Source organism: Saccoglossus kowalevskii, chromosome 15 (assembly GCF_978046115.1).
Source record: "Saccoglossus kowalevskii chromosome 15, keSacKowa6.1, whole genome shotgun sequence".
Taxonomy (NCBI): domain Eukaryota; kingdom Metazoa; phylum Hemichordata; class Enteropneusta; family Harrimaniidae; genus Saccoglossus; species Saccoglossus kowalevskii.
The window spans coordinates 22,328,459-22,353,702 of NC_140655.1; the positions used below are offsets into that span (position 1 = coordinate 22,328,459).

The 25,244-nt window shown below is 32.9% G+C and overlaps 1 protein-coding gene across 1 annotated transcript; it reads left to right on the forward strand.

Annotated features, from left to right (window-relative positions):
• On the forward strand, positions 1–24,122 carry LOC100370222 (uncharacterized). The gene is made up of 4 exons (XM_002737306.4): positions 1–981; positions 12,655–12,792; positions 20,411–20,792; positions 21,427–24,122. The coding sequence occupies exons 1-4, from the start codon at positions 654–656 to the stop codon at positions 21,671–21,673; spliced, it is 1,095 nt and encodes a 364-aa protein (XP_002737352.1). The 5' UTR covers positions 1–653; the 3' UTR covers positions 21,674–24,122.
• The last annotated feature ends 1,122 nt before the right edge of the window (positions 24,123–25,244 follow it).

Here is a 25,244-nt window from a genome sequence, read left to right on the forward strand (position 1 = left end):
CTTCACCCATATGTTCGCCGGATCAGTGACATCACGGACATCCAATCAGCTCGCGGGATTCAGGTCAGCTGATTAGCTCATGAACTTAGTTACAAGAAACTGTTGATAGAGCAACGCACCAAAACAACTCTGTATCATCGTGGATTGAGGCCGAAAAACGCTATTTCTGAACGTTTTATACTATTCCCAGGGACGGATTTCGATTAGTCATTGCACAGAAGTGCGCTTTTGTTTATATACTGGCTTCGCGCTCATTAGAAGGTAGATGACGAGGGAATAGCCGTCCATGATCGGTTAGTTTTAGCGGGAGTGCAGACGTTCTCGCCTCGATCGTCGACGTGTGTGTGTGTGTGTGTGTGTGTGCATGTTGGTGATAATACAAGTCGATAGCTCGCCGATGTGCACAGCTCACCGAGCTACTGGGGTAGCATTGTAGAAACAGAAGCTCACATTCATCTATTCTTCATACAAACCTGCATTATTTTAGATAAATCAAGTAAAGGGGAGATCCAATGGAAGTTGTCGATCGTCGGTAAGTTCGTTGAATGATGCTAACCCAAGAAACCCGCCAAAAGTAATCTAGAAATTTGGGCGGGTGGTGAGTCACAGAGAGTGAACTGATCAATATACAAGAAGAGCTGAATTTTCATGCAATGAGTGGGAAAAGAGGACCGACTCTAGCGCTGAGCGGCAGCTCAGACGAGGACTGCTCCGATCACGACGAAGTTGCCAACAGTACGGAGGACGCATGTCCCACGTCACCATGCAGCAGTACGAACAGCGGGCCGACATATGTGCGAACGGCCGGTTTTAAACACCACGGACATACGTTTTACAAACTTCACAGGACTAAACAACCAAAACATAAGAAAAAGAAACACATGATCAGTACAGAAAGTCTCATAACGACGTCGTTTAAAAAGAAAAGGGACCCACTCGCTGCGCTCGGCGGACCGATCCATAGAACGAAGCCAAAAAAAGGTAAGCTGTTTGAGCGTTCGCGGTCACCCACGGTTTTTTTTGGGGGTACAGTTAATTTTGTTAATGGCGGTTGAAAGTGATGTTGATGAAAGATAATATTTAATATTTTCAATATCAATGGAGTTATTATTTTAACAAAGGTACTATATATTTTAAACATAATCCAATGAGTGATTTGTAACATGTGGTCCTCAGCTCTGGTGTCACAAGGGACAGTTCGATTTCGCTTGAAATACAGGGAGGGGGCACACGCAAATACTTTCTAGAATTCAGGTATACCAAGGAAAGTACACTTATGTTTTGACTAAGACTACTTTTAACAAATTTAAAGCATAATAAATTACTTGGTTGTAACACCTGCCGATCCACTTCATTGAACAGTCATCATTTTCAATCTCTCCCTTTCTCTGTTGAATAACAAATCCCAAAACAGACTTGTTTCATTTTTTCCATGGTTTCTGCCAAAATATTGATAAATGCAAAAAGGAAAAAAATATAGAGACAATAAAAGATGCTTAGCTATTTGTTAGAGAATTTACTATTTTTAGGCCGTCGCTGACAGATAAAAGAGTTTATTTGTATATTGGAAATACTTCAAAGAAAGCGACAAGTGTTAGAAAAAAAAAAAAAAAACTGGAGGAAAAATCAATCAGTGCACTGGCGTGAGAGAAAAAATCTATCTTTTATAAAAGCTATGTACTTACACAGAAAAAAACATGTACATTGTAAAAAGTAACACATGCCCTTATTAATTCAATTGCATGTATTATTAATGAGGTTTCTAGTCTCAGTCAGCAGACTAAATAGTCCACCAATGTACAAGTACTCTGAAGTAGGTTTGTGAATAATTTGATAAATAAAACCGCACTCTAATTTGATTTGTTATAAATTTTGCCAAACAACAAGTTTCATGACAAAATCAAATCAAATAAAAAAGATCCAGGATCTCAGAGGTTGTTTCCATGGTAACAGTGATTTAGTGATACTTCCATATTTGTACTAGACATTGGGGGCCATTTTAAATTGGAAAATCTAGATTTTTTAGCCTTCAGATTAAAAACCATATATTTATCATATTTTCAAAAAAAATCAATTACTAAGATAACCTGTTAACAAAATATATATACTTGTAGTACATTATTCTGGAAATAACGAGGTCTGAAATGAGTAAAATAGATAAACCTTTAAAATATAATTGACAGGAACATGTTTGACAATTTTAATGCTAAAAGTCATCGTTTGTCACTTTCCACAAAATTAACCCATCAAATTTTTCCATATTATTTCAAAAATGTGGATCAATTTGAATGGAGAAATGGTGGCATTTAAATAAATAAATGTAAATAGTGTTAACAGATCATCATTTCTATTTTTCTTAAATACGATGCCATTTTTTTTTTTTTTTTTGGCGGGTGATGTTGATGTTCAAATCAGAAAAAAAAATGCCTGCCCCTAAATAATAATTATGATCTAATTACCAAACAATTTATTTTGTTTCATTATTTTTGATGGCTTTTTAAAAAATAATTAATATAATGGCAAAATATATATCAGCGTAATTTAGATAGTTGCACCTTTTGGCACCAGAGAGACGAGTCCTGTTAACCAGCTTTTTAAAGCAGTTGTCTTTCGTCCAATTATATAAAATAATCACAAATAACAAACTGAATATTTCATTATCATGAGAAATTAATTTAGCCAATTTATTTGCATGGCAATAAACACAAAATTATTGTGCAACTCAACAATTTAATAAGTTAGTTTAATTTGTTTTTTTCATCAATTTAACCACAGTAAATTACTTGATTATGAGTTCATATGAAATATTAATTTTTCATTCCAAATTCTGTTTAATATAGATAACATAACACAACAAACTGATAAAGACTGTAGACACCTATTACTTACTGAAAGGTACTGAATGGACAATTAAATATTCTCCTTTTACAAATATTACAAAAAAATCATATATATTATAATTAATAATATAAAAATATAATATTGTACTAGAATTGTGAAATTTAAAAAAAATATAATTTTAATAATAATTAGCAGAATTAGTGTGTTTTAATAAATTATTGATATTATGTGAATAATGATAAAGCGGCTGCTACCAAACAAATGGTATGAGACTGACATTTTTTTAAATAAAAGCAGTAACTTATTTTTTACTGTAATCTGCATTTATATATAATATAAGTATATGTATATATATAATTGTGTACTTTTTAAAAAAACATGGAAAACATTTCTGCTGTACAGATCATGAAAATTAAAATTACTGAGACATCGTAAATAGCTTTAGAAATCTCAAGGTACATAATCTCATTGTTCAACCCCCTCATATAAAATAACTCTGAATCCTGTACAAGACTGCTGCTGATCATAAAATTACGAGGTCATGTAACAGTTATCTGGCTGCTGCTATGCAATTTGTATTCTGTTGCTAAGCAACATGTTCATCACCCATGCGGCCATATTGATTGTTATGCTTGGTTGCCTGCAGAAAGAAAAAAAATTATTACAATGATCCTTGAAAAAAAAACAGGATATATTAAAGTGAGATAAATCAATAAAATTCATGCAAATATTTGCAATTTGTATGATTAGATTTGCATGTGACCTACTTTAAGGTTTGGGGATATACCATAATTCTTTTATTAGAAGTGCAAAGAGCAAATACGATTTTGACAAATGTAAGTAGAGGGGAAAATTATGAAAACTAAAAGTTTTACATTTAATACTGAAGATTCATGCGTCAGTCTTCATCTGATGTGAATCGTTTTATTTTCACTGTTGTCAATGTTGTGAGACGATAGTTTGTCAGAGTTCATAAGGACAAAATTCCTTGAAAATCACTGCGACTTTTGTCCGAAATGTAATGTTAACTGCAACAGAATTTTATGGTTTCTGAAAATCTGTATAAAGAAATGCGTTAATATCAAAAATTGTTTTTATTAAAAAACGATCCTATTTTATGAGCAGGGGAACTTTCTGATACACTCTCACTACAATCTCAGTAAATCAAATAAATCTGATACGAGTATCACTCTTAAATTGCGTTATCTATATCACACAAGATCAGAGGTTATTCGTATTCGTTCGGTACCTTTAATAATATATTGCGATCATAAGAGGTTTCATCATTTACATTCAAGTCATTATATGTTACATAATAGCGCGTGGATTTCAATTTCCAACTGTAGTAAAAGCTGTAGAGTTCGTTATTATAACAGTCGCTGTATTTCAAGTTTCTTTTTATAAAATCTAATATCCTTTTGGTTGTAAAGCGAGAGTGCAAATCTCGACATCAGCACTTATAATGTCGATGTCATCCTCTTTGCACGATTTAAGACTTAGTTTTTTCTAATCATTTGACGTAAAGTTTCTGATGTTACAAATCATTTTATTACAAATGATTACTGTAAAATACTATATATGCTGGAATTAGTTATCTCTGAAAAGACATTTTGTATGAAGTTTATTTTCACTGATATTTGATGAATTGGATGTTAAATATAGGAAGAAAAGTGTTTTTTACTAGATTTCATTTTACTGATATATCCCTTAAGTGAAAATACCGTAAATAAATTCTAAGTGAACATAAAGTACTTTACAGTAGATCCACTTTCAAATTCATGCAATATCATGTTTTAAACTTGACAGACATTGAAGGCAATTTTATTGATGGTCTTTATCTTTATCTTTGCTTTTAAGGTAATTTTATAAAATTTTATTATTAAAATAATCAAATTATAACATTAGCTGTTTTACAACTTTACACAACGGTGTCAGTTATGTTGGTGCAGATCTTTGTATTAGAACATGCAGACAGAGATTGCTCACATTGACTTGCAAAGTCACACGAATAAATTATCTATAAGCTAAATCTCAATTTTTGTTACAGTAATAATAGATTTGTGTATAATAGAATTTTGTGAAATTGTTGGTTTCCGATGCACAAGGGAATTCCATTTGAGGTCAGTGATCATCACATGCAGAAAGCAAGATCCCCCAGATTTGAACTATAACTCATAGACCATTTCGGAAAGATTTGCATGCATTACTGCGTCCAGGAGAGCCATTTCAAGAACTTAATACTTTTTTAATATAAATGAAATAGCTACTTGCATCCTATGCCTAAACGTCTTTTAATCCAGAATCCTTTTGATTGATCACACATTATAGTTTATTTCTATGGTAACCATAAGGTATTACCTACAGTATGTGGCCAACAGTGATAAAATTCAGGTGTTAACGTATTGACATCTAATATGCTTTCGAAGTTTGAAAATATGATATTCAATTTATTTAACACTAAGGGTAAAATAGAGTAACAATGTATGGGGATATTATGCAATGAACCTAACTCCCATTTTATGTACTTGTGGCTTCTCTTGTTCTGACTAATTATAGAATGCCATGGAGACACTCGCTGATATCCATGGAAAGGTTTGATACTAAAAACATAATTGAGTGAGTTTAATTCAAACTGATGACAAATTTAAAAATGAATTAATAAACTAAAAAAATATGAACACTAACACTTGCATTCTGACATGTAAAAGTATTTCTAGAAATATGTGGTTTGTCTTACAATTTCTCAAAATCTTATAAATCCTTGGTAACTCATCAGCTTGCTTTAAGTCAGGTATATTTGACTTGGGTAAAACAAAAAAAGAAAGGAATCTTTTTTTATTCATATTGATGAGATACAACTTTTTTTCTCATTGTTGGTGATACCCGGTACTTGGTATTCGAGCATTATTTGTTTTGAAATATAAAATTAATTATTATAAAAATCAACACCTGTAGACAATTAATTTTAGAAATGTAAGGTTGTAGAAAACTACATTTAAGTATGTGTTATATATTGCAGTCGTCTATTTCTGCATTCATTTCAGTTTTGTTATTTATAATATTAAATAGTGCGTATAAAATAGGTCTATCGAGTTATATAAAGGTCTTGTTCATGCGACGTGACATCATTCTTCGCTCCGAACACAAGTAAAGAAGTATGCAGCGTGTTCAGTAAAAGATACACAATTAAGGCTTCTTAAATTGGTAGCTTTTAAACCATTTCCGTGGCAACGTGACGTGAGTGTGCATGCTTAACAAGCAATACCGCAAGGCATGGACGGTCCTTCTGTACGAAGAAAGTGGAAATAAAAATAAATGTGGAGACTATATTATTTTAAATTAGTACAAGCACTGAGGCTGTATCATGATTGATCCCTGATGGGGAATGTAAGAAGATACAAGACTATATATAAACTGACTGATCGTGTCACAAGTGTTTGTATGTGGTATGTTGAAACTTATTACCATTGCCCATATTTGGACACCAAGAAATGGGACAAAATTATGGTATTACCAAGTGTTGATCCCAAGTACCGGTAAATTTAGCGTGTTTTGGCTACATTTTTCATATTTTTTGACTGGTTAGACTAAATTTCCCATTGCCTTCAAAATTGACATTTGGTGTGTGAGGTGACAAAAGTCAAAATTGATTTTGCATTTAAACAAGTTTTAAAGGAAATGAGACGTAGTAGTACTGTAAAAATAATAACAAACAAACTGAAATACCGCCAATATTTTTGAGGGAAAACCGTCCAGCCATTCTTACTGCCTGAGAACCGTCACCAATAAAAACAAGGGACAAAATCTCTCAGAAAACTGGACTTAAATTTGGTTGTTCATAATTACTTCAAAGTTGAGTTTGTACTGTTTTCTCATCTTTAGCTGTTGTCACCGGCTCTTCGACCGGCGTTCCACAGCAGCTTGCACAGAAGCCATAAAAGTACATGGTACAGTGGTGCGCGTCTTAGCAACGTCGAGCATTATGTGTCGTGGTTTTCACTCCTGAGGATAGAATATTTTTGGCATGCAAGGCAAGTGAATTGGAGCTTACAGTGCCGTCAAATTTGAATCTAAACGATTTTGTAACGCATTTCATCGGCAAAAGTAAATGGTCTCGCTGTCAAATCGACTCGTATTTTTATCTATGCCTTCCCTGAACATTCTTTCCGAAAAATAAAAAATACAATTCAATGAATCACTGTTTTTCATGTTTTTGTGGAACTTTTAGACACCGTTGTTACTGTGGGTGAAGGCGGCTTCATTTGAATAATAGACTTAAAACTCAAGGGTAATGTGTGTGGTTCTGAAATGCTTCCATAGCCAATGAAAGTACCTTCTAGGGTAAATTCTTTATAAATATTTAATAAAACTTTCCATAAAAGCCATTTGTGCCTTTCCTGAAATGAAGCGCATAAATAATGTGTTCACTTCACGTCATTTTAACATTAACAGCTTAGTGCATCGTCTCAGCTGTTGAGTGCTCTACCATATACTCGGATTTAGGATTTAAAACAAGTTCAAATTAATTGAGGATTAAAACCCCACACAAATTGATGGCATGTAATAACAATAACCCCCCCCCCCCTCCCTCCTCCGCCTGTGCCATATTGCATGCAGAATAATTCCCTATAATTAATGGTGTGCTTGTCAAAAGATGTCACCTCGGACTCGTACACACTCTCTCCACTTGTTCTCATTAACAACCCAAACATACAAAAAACTGCCACCTCATTTAGTATCATACTGTATATGCATTAATTAAGCAATAGTTTTTTTAATTTTCCTATTTCCATTCAGTGAAATTGCTCAAAACATAGTAAAATTAAATGCCAGTAAACAACATGGTTTTGCAATACTTCAGGGAATTTCATAATTTTGGTCTAAATCATCAAAACACTAACGTCAGCTTTTCTCATTTTTCACAAATAAACATAATTTTTTCGATATTTTTACACTGAAAAATTGTGCTCAAGACTTGTAGACATTGGGAAATTATGTACTGTAAAATGTAGCTGGAATTAATTTTCACTGAATAGTCTTTTTTGGCGTTTTGTATTTTCACTGATTTGAATGTAAAATATAGGGAAACAGGTATATTCGCTGGATTTTAATTTCACTGAATCATTCCTACAGCGAAAATAGCGAAAATCAATTCCAAGCGAAAATAAAGTATTCTACAGTATATTGGTTTCAAAATTAACAAAGAAAACCACATAAAAGTGGCACGATTTGTGTTGTTTAAAGGAAACTGCTGTTTTCCTTATTTAATATCTGCATGGTTATTTATAGTAATAACGTCAAACCATGCACCACTGTTGTATTGCTCATTGCTATATGTAACTTGATGATGTCACTCAACAACACTTCCTTGTTCTTTGTTTACAATTATAAACATTGGGTAGATATCCACTCTTTGGTGAAAAAAAATCAATAGAATGGGAATATCAGTAAATCTTTTGTCGGGTTATATGTTTAGTTTGTTATTCAATGTCAGTAAAATAAATGAACTGAATACTGAGCTCATTCAACTCCAAAGTCTTACTTTTCACAAAATAAAAACTTGCATAATTTTTCCAGATTTTTTTTAACATTTTAGAGTAATACCTGTCAATAATGAGAAGTTATTTCCTTTTGAACCAAAATTAACAAAAAATTTTTAAAGAAAAGTACCCGGTAATGACTGGGAAAAATTTTGCACCAACATTTTAGCAAGAAAATTGACCACTCTGAAAGTCAATTTGATGAAAATTGTACTATTATGATTGAGTTAGTTTCCATTTGACAGAGTTTTGGTAAAACCTGCACTGTATGGACATAATAAAACGATGACCAGTTGTCTCATTGCATTTAATTTGTATATCAAGGGCAATGTCAGTATGATATGATATGATATGATATGATATGATATGATATGATATGATATGATATGATATATGATATGATATGATATGATATGATATGATATATGTTATGAGAGACTAAAAAGATATTTTTATTTGAAACATACACAAACAAAAGTATAAAGGTAATGTCCAAAAAAAGCAAAAGACATCACTACAAGACTAAAACAAATCTAAAATAAAAAAAAAGCTAACAAAGCAAAGTTGGAAAAGATAAACTTGTCACGACTGGAGTGGATTTCAATCAATATAAAGTAGGCTATCAACACTTAATAATAACCTAAAGTAACATTTTATCATCAAGGCGTGCATATCAGCTGCGTATCCATGTAAACAATGCTGTAACCAAGGACCTAAAGCAAGAACTTGTGAGCGTTACATCTGTGAACTTTGAACTATACATCTCATTCCAAGCTGTCATACCATGTACTCTATGCAAAGAAATGGATCACTGAGTTTGAGAATAAAGGAACATACACAATTACTTAATTAGCATAATTGCCTAAATAAAATATCTACCTGTACAATCAATTAATGGATCATTTCTGACCCTAAGAACGGTTCATGATTTGTCGTGGTTTCATAAATGGAAGATGATAGTTACAGACCCCCAAGTCGTAACCCTTGAAGCTGTTATTTAGACTCAGTTTATTAATCCCTTTCATTCAATTCCCACGGTTTGAAAATATTGCTATAGGATAGTTAGTATACATGATATTTTATTTCAAACATCCGCAAGACAAAACTGTACATTAAAGAAATGAACAACACAAAATAAACATGTGGTAGCATGGTAACTAAATTATTTATGTGAATTGTAAATATGAAAGTGATAAAAAATATAATAATAGATTTAATAATAAAAATATACATCATGGGAATTTTGGAGTTTCACTCGATATATGTATAACGCCTTAGAGAATTTGTTTTCTTTTTCTGATGTATGAACAAGTACCGGTAATACTGTAATTAATATACAAAATACCTTACAAAATGTTGGTATGTATATATACATGTACCGGTATATGTACTGTATTAACATCATCCCCGTCACCAGACCCTAAGGTTATTTATGTACAGGTATCAAGATACAGCCCCACAATAGACTATAAATACTCTTTTTGTTTATTTTACCTCAAAGTTATCACAAAGGGGACATATTTTCTCACAATGTGGAGAAATAACCTTAGTAACCAATTGTTTAAGTATGTATAGTTCTTTAGAAAGTAACTAGGGTCGGTTCAAACTTATATACAGTGGGTTGTTAAATAATAGCGTCTCAGCGTAAACAGTCACCGGTGATTTGTTAAAAGACCCAAGACATTGAAAGGTGACAATGTCATATAATAACAAAACATCACTTTTCTTCTGTTCACACCTAATCACAATGAAATCTCAGTTAATTTATCTTCATGTAATTATAAGTTTTGTTATGACTTCGTTTGCAAATCTCTGATGTGCATCAATCACTTTCTCAACTCTGTCTTGTTTCTTCCAGGGCTTTGGCATATTTTCTCAGGGGGGTCGAGAAGACCTGTTTTTCATATAGTCATTCTACGTGGGTAATCTAAGACACTGCAATTTTAACTGGAGTATTATATGTATCACATTCCTTGTTTTGGAAGAGTGATCGAGAATTTTACTATGGTTTCTTCGTTCAAGAAAATTGATTTGTATCCAAGTAAAAAATACAATGTAAATCCAAATATGGTGTCAAAAACATGAATGTGTGCGTACAACGTAGCTTTATGTGTTCGCTGTTATCAGTGAAGCGTTACTTTTAATATACCTATAATGTATGCAGACGCATGACTTGGAGTGAAGATGCTCATACAGTTGGATAAGCAAAACATAGAGATGCCCTATATAAATGAACAAAAGGGATCTAAAGTCAGACTCATTTGGCTTAAAAGAACTCCAGCATGAAATATGTCTCCTAATTCTTATGCGCGTCAGTAAACTATTCATCCATGAGTTAAAGATTTGTCAGTTGGAAGTTGCATTTCTATAATGATCATTTTTCAAGATGCTCGGTATCTTCATCATTTTGTCTTGTTGCACAATGATGAATTATGATGTCCTGTCTTGCCGCTTAGCAACAGAAGATGCGACAGATTTATTCCTCCTCTGTTGCTAAGCAATGGTGAATTGATCATAAATGATACAGAGATAGATGAACTTCAAAAATGATGGAATTGATTTTTTTTTATATCAATATATTTTAATTTTTCATTCGTTTTCATAATTTTCAAATAAAAATTGAATCCTAAAGAAAATTTATCTTCATTATTAAGTTCAAATGTTTGTCAATTTGTAAGAAATCATAAACCTAACCTTGTCTAGAATTGAAGGTAGACAGAAACACATAATGATTAAACTATAAAGAGAGGGCACCTATTTTGAGTGATTTGGCATATACAAAATCTTCATTTGTTGCATCGATTAAGGCAATCTTCTAAGACATGGAGACAATTGCCCAGATGCCTCTGGGAACAGCCCTGATTATTTAGTCATTGTACCACAACCACAAACTCACTTTGTTGATTTTTATAAATATTATAATATATAGATATATATAAATATTTATAAAATTCATAATTAAAACTGAAATAAGAGGTTTCTATTGGTTGATCAATGAAAGAACATATGAACCTTTTCAAATGGTGTCATTGCGAGCTTCACTCACTGATTGGCTAGTTGAATAAATATTTATAAAAATCAACACAATGGGGGTTGTGGTCACGATAATAACCAAAGTCAATTTCATCTCCTTTCCCAAACAAAAACACAATATATTTTCTACATATTTTTTTTGTTCAATGAAGCTAATGATAAATTACATGTATGTTCATTCATTAACAAAGAAAAAAACATTAATTATCAAAATATACGTATAAAAATTTACAAAATATTGCCGCAAAATGTGTTTGGAAAAATTGTAAGATGTGTCAAATGAATTAAATTCTAATTAATGATGACAGCTAATTACTTGGTCTGAGGTCATCAAAATATGTGAAAACAACATTCCCATAGAAAAGGTGTGAACAAGGTGAAAAAAGGTTGTTGTTGAACATTCAAAAACATGTATTTTTAAATTACTGAAGTAAAGCCATGATTTATATACGTGACTAATGAAATCATTTAGATTATGAACATTTCTCCACTTAACATTTACGGTAGAACAAATGGTATCAAACTGTTTTGTGAATTGTCGTAGTATTACCATAGTAACGGATAATGCTGTTATTTTCATCGCCATAGAAACATACAAACAAGCTTATCAATGGCACAGCTGCTTGTTGTCTTTCACACATTAAGCAGGGGCACTAACCTAGGAGATTGGAAAGAAACAATTATTTTTTATGTTAAGCATTTTTTTACATAATTTTTTGTAGAATTTTAACGTTTGTTGTGATATTTTTCTAGCTCACATTCTTGTATATATAAATTTTCTAAATTTTGTTTCCTCGAAATATAATAGATGTTTATTTTTCTAAAAGTCAAAATAGATCTAAAGAAGATAATACCGGTAAGCTTTTTTGATCAATAATTTTTCTACAGATGAGAAAAGAAAATGAGAATTGAACCAAAATTGTGACTATTAATCAATTCTCTGCCTAGTTTTGTTAGTGTGTCAATGAGCAGACTCCCACTAAACAAATTACAACATGAACAGATGCTATTTTTAACCCTTTCGCTGTTGTTCTCAACGGGCGTACCTTTCAAGAGGCGGATTGATTTCCTAGCATAATAGCTTTTGTCCAGATTTTTAAAAATTATGATTATTATGTTCAAAAACAACAAAAATTACAATTGAAAAAAATAAATTTTAAACACTGACTGCATCTTTTTTTTTGCAGAGAGAATGATTTCTATGGTTTCAAGCCATTAATTTCCTCTTGTTTTTTTCCAGAACCACTCCCCATGAAATTACGTGCATTACCGCAGTCTTTCTGGCAGCAGCCTAATGCTGTCAACACTGCATCACCTGCGAACATGTTTAAAATATTACCACCCCTCTACAAACAGGAAACAGGAGAAGATGTGACAGGTAGGTTGCTATGACAACACACTGTAATGTTCCAATCCTGCGATCTTGCAGAAAACACATTAAAATCACTCATTATTCTTTTTTTTTTACGGCTGGTCAATTGTGTAAATTTTTTCCTGAGATAAAACACTCGCTTTTTGCACAAAGCCAAATATGGTTGCACATTGACAATACATTCATTTCCCCACATCTGGTAAAGTGAAATCAATTTAATAGGAACAATGTCACTTTTTTTTTTATTTTGAATAATTGTATTTTGGAAAATAGTTATGATTGTTTAAACAAAATTGTTTCTAATTGATCAAAAAGGCCCACAGAGATGTATTGAAGTTATATTATGGAATGGTCTCTTGGGTCTATTATGTGAAATATTTGATGGTCTGAATATGCACTCTGAGATTATTCCTATAGCTGTATTGGGGTCTTGGGACTATTATGTGAAATATTTGATTGTCTGAATATGCACTCTGAGATTATTCCTATAGCTGTATTGGGGTCTTGGGACTATTATGTGAAATATTTGATGGTTTGAATATGCACTCTGAGATTATTCCTATAGCTGTATTGGGGTCTTGGGACTATTATGTGAAATATTTGATGGTTTGAATATGCACTCTGAGATTATTCCTATAGCTGTATTGGGGTCTTGGGACTATTATGTGAAATATTTGATGGTTTGAATATGCACTCTGAGATTATTCCTATAGCTGTATTGGGGTCTTGGGACTATTATGTGAAATATTTGATGGTTTGAATATGCACTCTGAGATTATTCCTATAGCTGTATTGGGTTCTTGGGACTATTATGTGAAATATTTGATGGTCTGAATATGTACTCTGAGATTATTCCTATAGCTGTATTGGGGTCTTGGGACTATTATGTGAAATATTTGATGGTTTGAATATGCACTCTGAGATTATTCCTATAGCTGTATTGGGGTCTTGGGACTATTATGTGAAATATTTGATTGTCTGAATATGCACTCTGAGATTATTCCTATAGCTGTATTGGGATCTTGGGACTATTATGTGAAATATTTGATTGTCTGAATATGCACTCTGAGATTATTCCTATAGCTGTATTGGGGTCTTGGGACTATTATGTGAAATATTTGATTGTCTGAATATGAACTCTGAGATTATTCCTATAGCTGTATTGGGGTCTTGGGACTATTATGTGAAATATTTGATTGTCTGAATATGCACTCTGAGATTATTCCTATAGCTGTATTGGGGGTCTTGGAACTATTATGTGAAATATTTGATGGTCTGAATATGCACTCTGAGATTATTCCTATAGCTGTATTGGGGTCTTGGGACTATTATGTGAAATATTTGATTGTCTGAATATGAACTCTGAGATTATTCCTATAGCTGTATTGGGGTCTTGGGACTATTATGTGAAATATTTGATTGTCTGAATATGCACTCTGAGATTATTCCTATAGCTGTATTGGGGGTCTTGGAACTATTATGTGAAATATTTGATGGTCTGAATATGCACTCTGAGATTATTCCTATAGCTGTATTGGGGTCTTGGGACTATTATGTGAAATATTTGATTGTCTGAATATGCACTCTGAGATTATTCCTATAGCTGTATTGGGGTCTTGGGACTATTATGTGAAATATTTGATGGTTTGAATATGCACTCTGAGATTATTCCTATAGCTGTATTGGGGTCTTGGGACTATTATGTGAAATATTTGATGGTCTGAATATGCACTCTGAGATTATTCCTATAGCTGTATTGGGGTCTTGGAACTATTATGTGAAATATTTGATGGTTTGAATATGAACTCTGAGATTATTCCTATAGCTGTATTGGGTTCTTGGGACTATTATGTGAAATATTTGATTGTCTGAATATGAACTCTGAGATTATTCCTATAGCTGTATTGGGGTCTTGGAACTATTATGTGAAATATTTGATGGTCTGAATATGCACTCTGAGATTATTCCTATAGCTGTATTGGGGTCTTGGGACTATTATGTGAAATATTTGATTGTCTGAATATGCACTCTGAGATTATTCCTATAGCTGTATTGGGGTCTTGGGACTATTATGTGAAATATTTGATTGTCTGAATATGCACTCTGAGATTATTCCTATAGCTGTATTGTGGTCTTGGGACTATTATGTGAAATATTTGATTGTCTGAATATGAACTCTGAGATTATTCCTATAGCTGTATTGGGGTCTTGGGACTATTATGAGAAATATTTGATTGTCTGAATATGCACTCTGAGATTATTCCTATAGCTGTATTGGGGTCTTGGGACTATTATGAGAAATATTTGATTGTCTGAATATGAACTCTGAGATTATTCCTATAGCTGTATTGGGGTCTTGGGACTATTATGTGAAATATTTGATTGTCTGAATATGCACTCTGAGATTATTCCTATAGCTGTATTGGGGTCTTGGGACTATTATGTGAAATATTTGATTGTCTGAATATGCACTCTGAGATTATTCCTATAGCTGTATTGGGGTCTTGGGACTATTATGTGAAATATTTGATTGTCTGAATATGCACTCTGAGATTATTCCTATAGCTGTATTGGGACTATTATGTGAAATATTTGATTGTCTGAATATGAACTCTGAGATTATTCCTATAGCTGTATTGGGGTCTTGGGACTATTATGTGAAATATTTGATTGTCTGAATATGCACTCTGAGATTATTCCTATAGCTGTATTGGGGTCTTGGGACTATTATGTGAAATATTTGATTGTCTGAATATGCACTCTGAGATTATTCCTATAGCTGTATTGGGGTCTTGGGACTATTATGTGAAATATTTGATTGTCTGAATATGCACTCTGAGATTATTCCTATAGCTGTATTGGGGTCTTGGGACTATTATGTGAAATATTTGATTGTCTGAATATACACTCTGAGATCATTCCTATAGCTGTATTGGGGTCTTGGGACTATTATGTGAAATATTTGATTGTCTGAATATGAACTCTGAGATTATTCCTATAGCTGTATTGGGGTCTTGGGACTATTATGTGAAATATTTGATTGTCTGAATATGCACTCTGAGATTATTCCTATAGCTGTATTGGGGTCTTGGGACTATTATGTGAAATATTTGATGGTCTGAATATGCACTCTGAGATTATTCCTATAGCTGTATTGGGGTCTTGGGACTATTATGTGAAATATTTGATTGTCTGAATATGAACTCTGAGATTATTCCTATAGCTGTATTGGGGTCTTGGGACTATTATGTGAAATATTTGATTGTCTGAATATGAACTCTGAGATTATTCCTATAGCTGTATTGAGACTATTATGTGAAATATTTGATTGTCTGAATATGCACTCTGAGATTATTCCTGTAGCTGTATTGGGGTCTTGGGACTATTATGTGAAATATTTGATGGTGTGAATATGCACTCTGAGATTATTCCTGTAGCTGTATTGGGTTCTTGGGACTATTATGTGAAATATTTGATTGTCTGAATATGAACTCTGAGATTATTCCTATAGCTGTATTGGGGTCTTGGGACTATTATGTGAAATATTTGATTATCTGAATATGAACTCTGAGATTATTGCTATAGCTGTATTGGGTTCTTGGGACTATTATGTGAAATATTTGATGGTGTGAATATGCACTCTGAGATTATTCCTATAGCTGTATTGGGACTATTATGTGAAATATTTGATTGTCTGAATATGCACTCTGAGATTATTCCTATAGCTGTATTGGGGTCTTGGGACTATTATGTGAAATATTTGATTGTCTAAATATGCACTCTGAGATTATTCCTATAGCTGTATTGGGACTATTATGTGAAATATTTGATTGTCTGAATGTGCACTCTGAGATTATTCCTATAGCTGTATTGGGGTCTTGGGACTATTATGTGAAATATTTGATTGTCTAAATATGCACTCTGAGATTATTCCTATAGCTGTATTGGGACTATTATGTGAAATATTTGATTGTCTGAATATGCACTCTGAGATTATTCCTATAGCTGTATTGGGGTCTTGGGACTATTATGTGAAATATTTGATTGTCTAAATATGCACTCTGAGATTATTCCTATAGCTGTATTGGGACTATTATGTGAAATATTTGATTGTCTGAATGTGCACTCTGAGATTATTCCTATAGCTGTATTGGGGTCTTGGGACTATTATGTGAAATATTTGATTGTCTAAATATGCACTCTGAGATTATTCCTATAGCTGTATTGGGACTATTATGTGAAATATTTGATTGTCTGAATATGCACTCTGAGATTATTCTTATAGCTGTATTGGGGTCTTGGGACTATTATGTGAAATATTTGATTGTCTGAATATGAACTCTGAGATTATTCCTATAGCTGTATTGGGGTCTTGGGACTATTATGTGAAATATTTGATTGTCTGAATATGCACTCTGAGATTATTCCTGTAGCTGTATTGGGGTCTTGGGACTATTATGTGAAATATTTGATTGTCTGAATATGCACTCTGAGATTATTCCAATAGCTGTATTGGGGTCTTGGGACTATTATGTGAAATATTTGATTGTCTGAATATGAACTCTGAGATTATTCCTATAGCTGTATTGGGGTCTTGGGACTATTATGTGAAATATTTGATTGTCTGAATATGCACTCTGAGATTATTCCTATAGCTGTATTAGGGTCTTGAGACTATTATGTGAAATATTTGATGGTCTGAATATGTACTCTAGGGTTATTCTTATAGCTGTATTGGGGTCTTGGGACTATTATGTGAAATATTTGATGGTTTGAATATGAACTCTGAGATTATTCCTATAGCTGTATTGGGGTCTTGGGACTATTATGTGAAATATTTGATTGTCTGAATATGCACTCTGAGATTATTCCTGTAGCTGTATTGGGGTCTTGGGACTATTATGTGAAATATTTGATTGTCTGAATATGCACTCTGAGATTATTCCTATAGCTGTATTGGGGTCTTGGGACTATTATGTGAAATATTTGATTGTCTGAATATGAACTCTGAGATTATTCCTATAGCTGTATTGGGGTCTTGGGACTATTATGTGAAATATTTGATTGTCTGAATATGCACTCTGAGATTATTCCTATAGCTGTATTAGGGTCTTGAGACTATTATGTGAAATATTTGATGGTCTGAATATGTACTCTAGGGTTATTCTTATAGCTGTATTGGGGTCTTGGGACTATTATGTGAAATATTTGATTGTCTGAATATGCACTCTGAGATTATTCCTATAGCTGTATTGGGGTCTTGGGACTATTATGTGAAATATTTGATTGTCTGAATATGAACTCTGAGATTATTCCTATAGCTGTATTGGGGTCTTGGGACTATTATGTGAAATATTTGATTGTCTGAATATGCACTCTGAGATTATTCCTATAGCTGTATTGGGGTCTTGGGACTATTATGTGAAATATTTGATTGTCTGAATATGCACTCTGAGATTATTCCTATAGCTGTATTGGGGTCTTGGGACTATTATGTGAAATATTTGATTGTCTGAATATGCACTCTGAGATTATTCCTATAGCTGTATTGGGGTCTTGGGACTATTATGTGAAATATTTGATTGTCTGAATATGAACTCTGAGATTATTCCTATAGCTGTATTGGGTTCTTGGGACTATTATATGAAATATTTGATGGTCTGAATATGCACTCTGAGATTATTCCTATAGCTGTATTGGGTTCTTGGGACTATTATGTGAAATATTTGATGGTTTGAATATGAACTCTGAGATTATTCCTATAGCTGTATTGGGGTCTTGGGACTATTATGTGAAATATTTGATGGTTTGAATATGAACTCTGAGATTATTCCTATAGCTGTATTGGGGTCTTGGGACTATTATGTGAAATATTTGATGGTTTGAATATGAACTCTGAGATTATTCCTATAGCTGTATTGGGGTCTTGGGACTATTATGTGAAATATTTGATGGTCTGAATATGCACTCTGAGATTATTCCTATAGCTGTATTGGGGTCTTGGGACTATTATGTGAAATATTTGATTGTCTGAATATGAACTCTGAGATTATTCCTATAGCTGTATTGGGGTCTTGGGACTATTATGTGAAATATTTGATTGTCTGAATATGCACTCTGAGATTATTCCTATAGCTGTATTGGGGTCTTGGGACTATTATGTGAAATATTTGATGGTCTGAATATGCACTCTGAGATTATTCCTATAGCTGTATTGGGGTCTTGGGACTATTATGTGAAATATTTGATTGTCTGAATATGCACTCTGAGATTATTCCTATAGCTGTATTGGGGTCTTGGGACTATTATGTGAAATATTTGATTGTTGAAATTCAAAATGAAATGGGAAGACAAAATAATCATCAACATTTGAACCATCTGAAAACTTCTAAAATGTGAGCAATTAGTAAATATTCCACAGATATTTATACCATTCAATATTTCACATAATAGTTCCGTAATCCCAATATAAAGCATTGGTGATATTTTTATCAGAAAATCAATTGAAATAAAAAAAAAAGCAGTTCCAAAAGGTTTTGTAAAATTTTATTGATCTATCTTCAGATCTATGATTTCACTACAGCTTAGGGGGCTCATTGAAATATGAATACCATACTGATTTAACCTCAGCTTAGGGAGTGCAGTGCAATATGGAAGCCATACTGATTTTACTTCAGCTTAGGGAGTTCGATGAAATATGACATATGAAAATATCTCCTTACAACTGGTTTTTAATCCGTGTCAAAAACGTGCACAGAATGATCATTTTGTGCACGTTTTTGACACTGCTTATCAGCCACCTCAAGTGTCAAATCCATATAAATTTAATTTAAGCTAAGGTAGTTCAGCAATATAGACGCCATGCTGATTTTAACTCAGCTTAAGGAGTTCAGTGCAGTAGGATGTCGTACCTAGGGTGCTAACTAATTTACTGTAATCACAGTAAGATCTGACCACCTGTACCAGTCAAATATGTTACCTGGCTAGGACACTACATTGTCTTTATCTGTGTTAACACAATTTTCACCAATCTTCATTGCTGATGGCAAATTTAAAATATTTACATTTAGAGACAGCATTATCTTCATTTGCTGTGGCAATGCAATGCAATGTGTATTCACAGACCAGGTGACCTTTGATTTCAGTTTGAGTCTCTGTCATCAAACTTGTGAAGTTTTATTATGTTTAATTTCCTAAATAATTGTAATTTTCCATTGCGTATACAGAATTTTTGGACAAATCTGGAACAACTAGTTTATTTTGATGTTTATTTGTTAAAAGTTGACATTGGCATTCAAAAGATTAAATCTCAAACAAAGGCATCAGTATTGAAGCAGAGATTTAGTTTCCTAATCTCCATGTGTATAAGATCTATATCATGCTCTTTCAAATAATCTGTTTTCTTTCTCCATAGGACTATATATATATATATATGTGTGTGTAATTTGATTTTGTCGCATTACCGCTAAAAGCTCTTAGTATTTAGTTAATCATCCAGCACCATAATTGGAGTGTATAATGACTTGATAACTCTCAAGTGCTGACTCCTCTCTGTCGGTTGTAATGTATGTTTATTCTGATTCAAAGACGTCCTCCTAATTGAATCAATGTTCTTGTTTGTTAGATGTTCGACCAGTAACACCGCCGGATGAAACTAAAGAAGAGAAAGAAGAAAAACTACGAGAAACGAAAGAGAAGGAAATTAAGGAAGCAAAAGATTTAAAAGAAGCAAAAGAAATTAAAGATGCAAAAGAACGGGAGATAAAAGATGCGAAAGAGCGAGAAATAAAAGATGCGAAGGAACGGGAGATGAAGGATACAAAAGAGCGAGAGATAAAAGATTCAAAGGAGAAAGAAACTAAAGAGAAATTAAGGATTAGGCCACCATTATGTCCAAGGCCACCTCCTCGCATTTTTACAGCGTCAACGGCTGAAACAGATTTATTAGTGACATTATTTGATGGAATCGAAAATGAGAAAAAAAAGAAGATTATTAAAAGAGGACGGTAAGTTACCATGACAACCTTTAACAGTTTAAAGTCATAATATTGAAACATAGCAGTACTATATGGGTGACATCTCAGTTGTGTTTTTGTTGACAAACTTAGGTGGGCTTTCCTAGATATTTTGATCAATCAGATATTGCATGTTATTTAACGAACTTGGGTGTGCCTTTTCATCTGCCAATCCTATGTTTTGTTGTCTTATTAAAAATAGATCTCTGCCGAATCACTAACTTCTGTGTCTGCGAATAATTTCTAATTTTGATCTTAACTTAAAAAATATGATAATTCAACAAAATTAAAAACATTTGTTTTGATTGATATTTCAATATTACTTCCTGATTGGGTAGTACCTTGTCCTTATTAGGTCAAAGGTCAGCTCAGGCCAATCAAGTGTGGTATTGGTTTATAATGATGAGGCAAATTTCAAGGTATAGCGCCATCAGTTCGTTTCATTACGAGAATGAAGATTGATTTCTAGCTCACGAAATTTATTCCCTGGTTTTCCCTGGTTCGTGGCATTCTGATGAGCTATCTAATGTTTACGTAGCGAAATCACCTATTTTTACACCAGAGCGCGCATGTTTCTAAGGTAATTTTAGATTAAGTTGATTTTGGTTGTTGTTGTTGTTTACAGACCGAAACGAGTACAAACAGTTGAGAACAAAGGGCCTTTACAAGGAGAGGACCCATACATGATTGAAAATATCACAGAGGGACTTCTGCCAATGTTGTCGTTGGAGAACATGAAACACAGCAGTGTAGCAACACATCAATTATCGATGGTTTCTCTCAGAGAAGGAGACAAGAGTCTCACGTTACCATCTTTGACCGTGGAACAAAACTATTCTCATATGTTGTCAGAGTTAGTAAATGCGCTGTGAACACTAAACCGTATTCTTAGGACTTCACATTTACGATGAAGATTAAAGATACGCCGTGATGTCAGTCGAAATGGAGTGTGACACTGGAAAAACAGAATTTTCGATATCCCTGCAATTGGATTGGATGTGGTTATTCGGATCCTGATGTCAAATAGACAAGCAACTCAAGAAGTGTCAAGTGCCCTCATAAGCAATGCTTGAAAGTACTTTCGTTTTTTTATTCAAGAATGCTATATTACTTAAAATTTGTATCGAGGTGCAGTAAACAACGGTGTTTTTGATTGACTAATGGGTTGACATGACAATGTTTTTGAGTGACTGGTTTGTGAGTGGATTATGAAAATCCTAACACATTCAATTGGAAAACTAGCAGAGATATTTTATCGACTTTGAAATGTTGAGAATGAACACAACATTTTAAATAAAGCTCACATAACAATATCGTTATAAATAAATATAAAAATTACAGCACAACCAACTAAGACAAAGTACACGTTTCCATGGTGATGGAAATGTACAACATCTTAAAGGACATTGGCTGATGACAGGAACTTATTAAATAAACAGAAAATAATGTTTTTAATTTTAATGTTTTGGAACTTATAACTTTATAATTTATTTATCGGACCACACAAACAGATCTAAAACAAACAGGTTTTAAACAAATAAGACATAATATAATATTATACAGCTTCATTTTTTTAAAAGTGCAAGTTTTTTTTTAATTGAAATTTTGTAGTTGAAAGAATAAACTTTGTAAAAAATTACGTATAAATATTTGTATTGCCATACTTAAATATTTATATGATATGAGCTGAGTCTGTTTGCTATGTACATGGATTGTGTATAATATTAATTTCACTTGTTTTTGTGTTTTTTGCAAAAGTTTGTATAATATTATTGATAGATGTTGTAAATTTACTATTCATGGTATTTTTTGCCAAATCATTGTAAATATAAATTGTACAGTTTTGCTAATACAGTGAAGGGCAGAAAGCTGGGGCTTTGTTTAAAAACATATTTATAAAACTTTGTAAATACTGATCATCAATAGTGATTGACTTGCTAATTGGGTAATGTTGAACTAACTCATTAATTAAAACCAAAGATGTCACAATATTTCTAGATTGGTCAATTTGAATTCTAACGTCCATTTCAATTTATAAAAATGTATACCGATATTTATGAAATGTTTTTAATGACCCCAGCTTTCTGCCCTTCACTGTATTACGTGTACATTACTAAAACACAAAGCTTTTCTGTTACCAACATATTGTTTCAGAAACTAAACAGCAACATTCCAATAGAAGAATTTTCAACAGCAGCTATATACATGCAACTGCATCTTTATGATCCGAACAATTTGATATTTCTTTGCGGGTTAAATTTTTATTTGACATCTTAATATCTGCAACTCGCCTGTAATCATGACCCACACCACCCATTTGTTTTTTTGGTGTTAAAGTGCATATTTGATATTTTCTATAGTATATCCGTCCTGACAACCATGGTAACTCTAATGTTTTGTATCATGTGTGTTACAGTAATAAGCTCAATTCCGCCCCATAAAGTGTGCCCTCCCATTGATATGATATATCATTGATGTGCACAGATTTCTAGTGATGCAACTTGTTATGCTTATTCCCTGTAGCGTCATTGATGCATAACACAAAATTCATGAATTGACAAATATTTCCTGAAAAAGTCACATTTTACAAACAAAATAAGAATAAAAAAACAAACAAAATCAGGTGTCACAACAGTTCAGTATAAACCTCCAGCCACATACAATCTTAATAGATTTTTTTTTGAGACCTCTTTTTCCCAGCAGTCAACAAGCTCCCCAAACTAGAATTTGGGGGGTTCCATTTTGACCTAAGATCCCTACAAATCAATCTTGTTAGAGGGCGTACTGGTTTCATATATGGTGTGCTTTGCTTTGCTTGTATTCTTTCTAAAATCTTGAAAAGCCTCACAAAAAAACTAATGAAATTTTTGCACTTTCTATCTGTGTATATCACAACTTGTGATGCAAAGTTAGTATAATAATGCATCAGAGACACTGGTGGCACCTCAGGACTTCGGTAGAATATTTTGCTAATTTAAAAGTGTTTAAACCACTAAATGACATTTTGGTTCTGGAACTGACCTTTTAAAAAGTCTTTATTTTTATACCTTAAACATATCTTTGGACCACAGGTCTTTTCTTCCACAATGCATTGTGACACCTTACCATAGACACGACTACAGACATTTTTTTTGGAACAGAGGTCTTACATTGCATTGTGGGATTGTACCTTACCATAGATCAGACTCCTCTTTCAAAGAAAGAAATTTAGCAGCATGCCGATTAAAGAGAAATCAATTTGAAAAATGTTATGAGAGGAAATTTCCAAGTTTACAAATTATATTGATTTGAAATTCAGAATAAAACAAAATGTCTAAGTTACATTGTGTTTACATCAGATTTATTTTGTGTGTGTGTCTTATAACAACTACAAACCTACCAAGTGACAACACTATTTTTCATAATTTATATTATTATACATCAGTCACCGTAACGCAATAAGTTACAGCATGCCGTATTTTGCGGTATTTTACAGGGTATTTTCATTCTACCATATAAGGAAATATATAGAATGATTACGCACGTTAGCGTCCTCTACTAATAAAAAACAAACATGGCTGCCACTAGGGTTTGACTTGACTCCACACAAAAGAGTTTGCTGATTCTGTTCTAAACATTTTGGATTTCGGCATTCCCATGATGTATCCTTGGAAGGCAAAGATGTATAATAATAAGGTTATTACGAGGATACCACAGACAGTATCAACCGACCGACTCGCAGCGGAGGACGATGTGTGGTGTACACATCGACCTCCCCTGCGAATCGGTCGGTCGATACTCTCGCTGTACTGTCTTTGTGCATACTTTGAAGTATCCTCTTAATAACATATTAATAGTTAATTCAACTTATGCATACATTTTGTGTAGCTTAGGGTTAGTAAAGGGGTAAGGTATGGTACATTAAATTTCACAAACATTAAAGTCTCATAAACTTTTCTATGTTAAGTCACAGAATGCATAAATTTATTTCTACTTTGTTGCATTTTTATTTGATTAAACTTGAATTAATATGCAATTCTATATCAAAATGCAATTTAATTGAGTTTAATTTAAGTCCAATTTCATCTCAATTCTATTTAATATATAGAGTTGTATTTTAATCCAAACATAAAAGTTAATTCAACTATATTAAAAGTTAATTCAATGTGCTTCGTCACAACTTAGGTAAGATATGTGTGTGTGTGTGTGTTAACATTTCCAGCGCTGCAGTTGTTATCTTCAATGACAGTGGGTGTGGTGCCGTAAATATGTGAGATATTACCTACGCGAGATATTGCTACACTATTAACATACCGTAGATAACAACTTTGATTGTTGCGAACACATACACACACAAAAAAAAGGTGCTACAAAAGTCATTCCTGGAACGATTGGAATGCATTGAAGGACTTAAAGATGTCAGTGTAGGTATTTTGGATATTTAGTGCACATTCATTGTGAGAA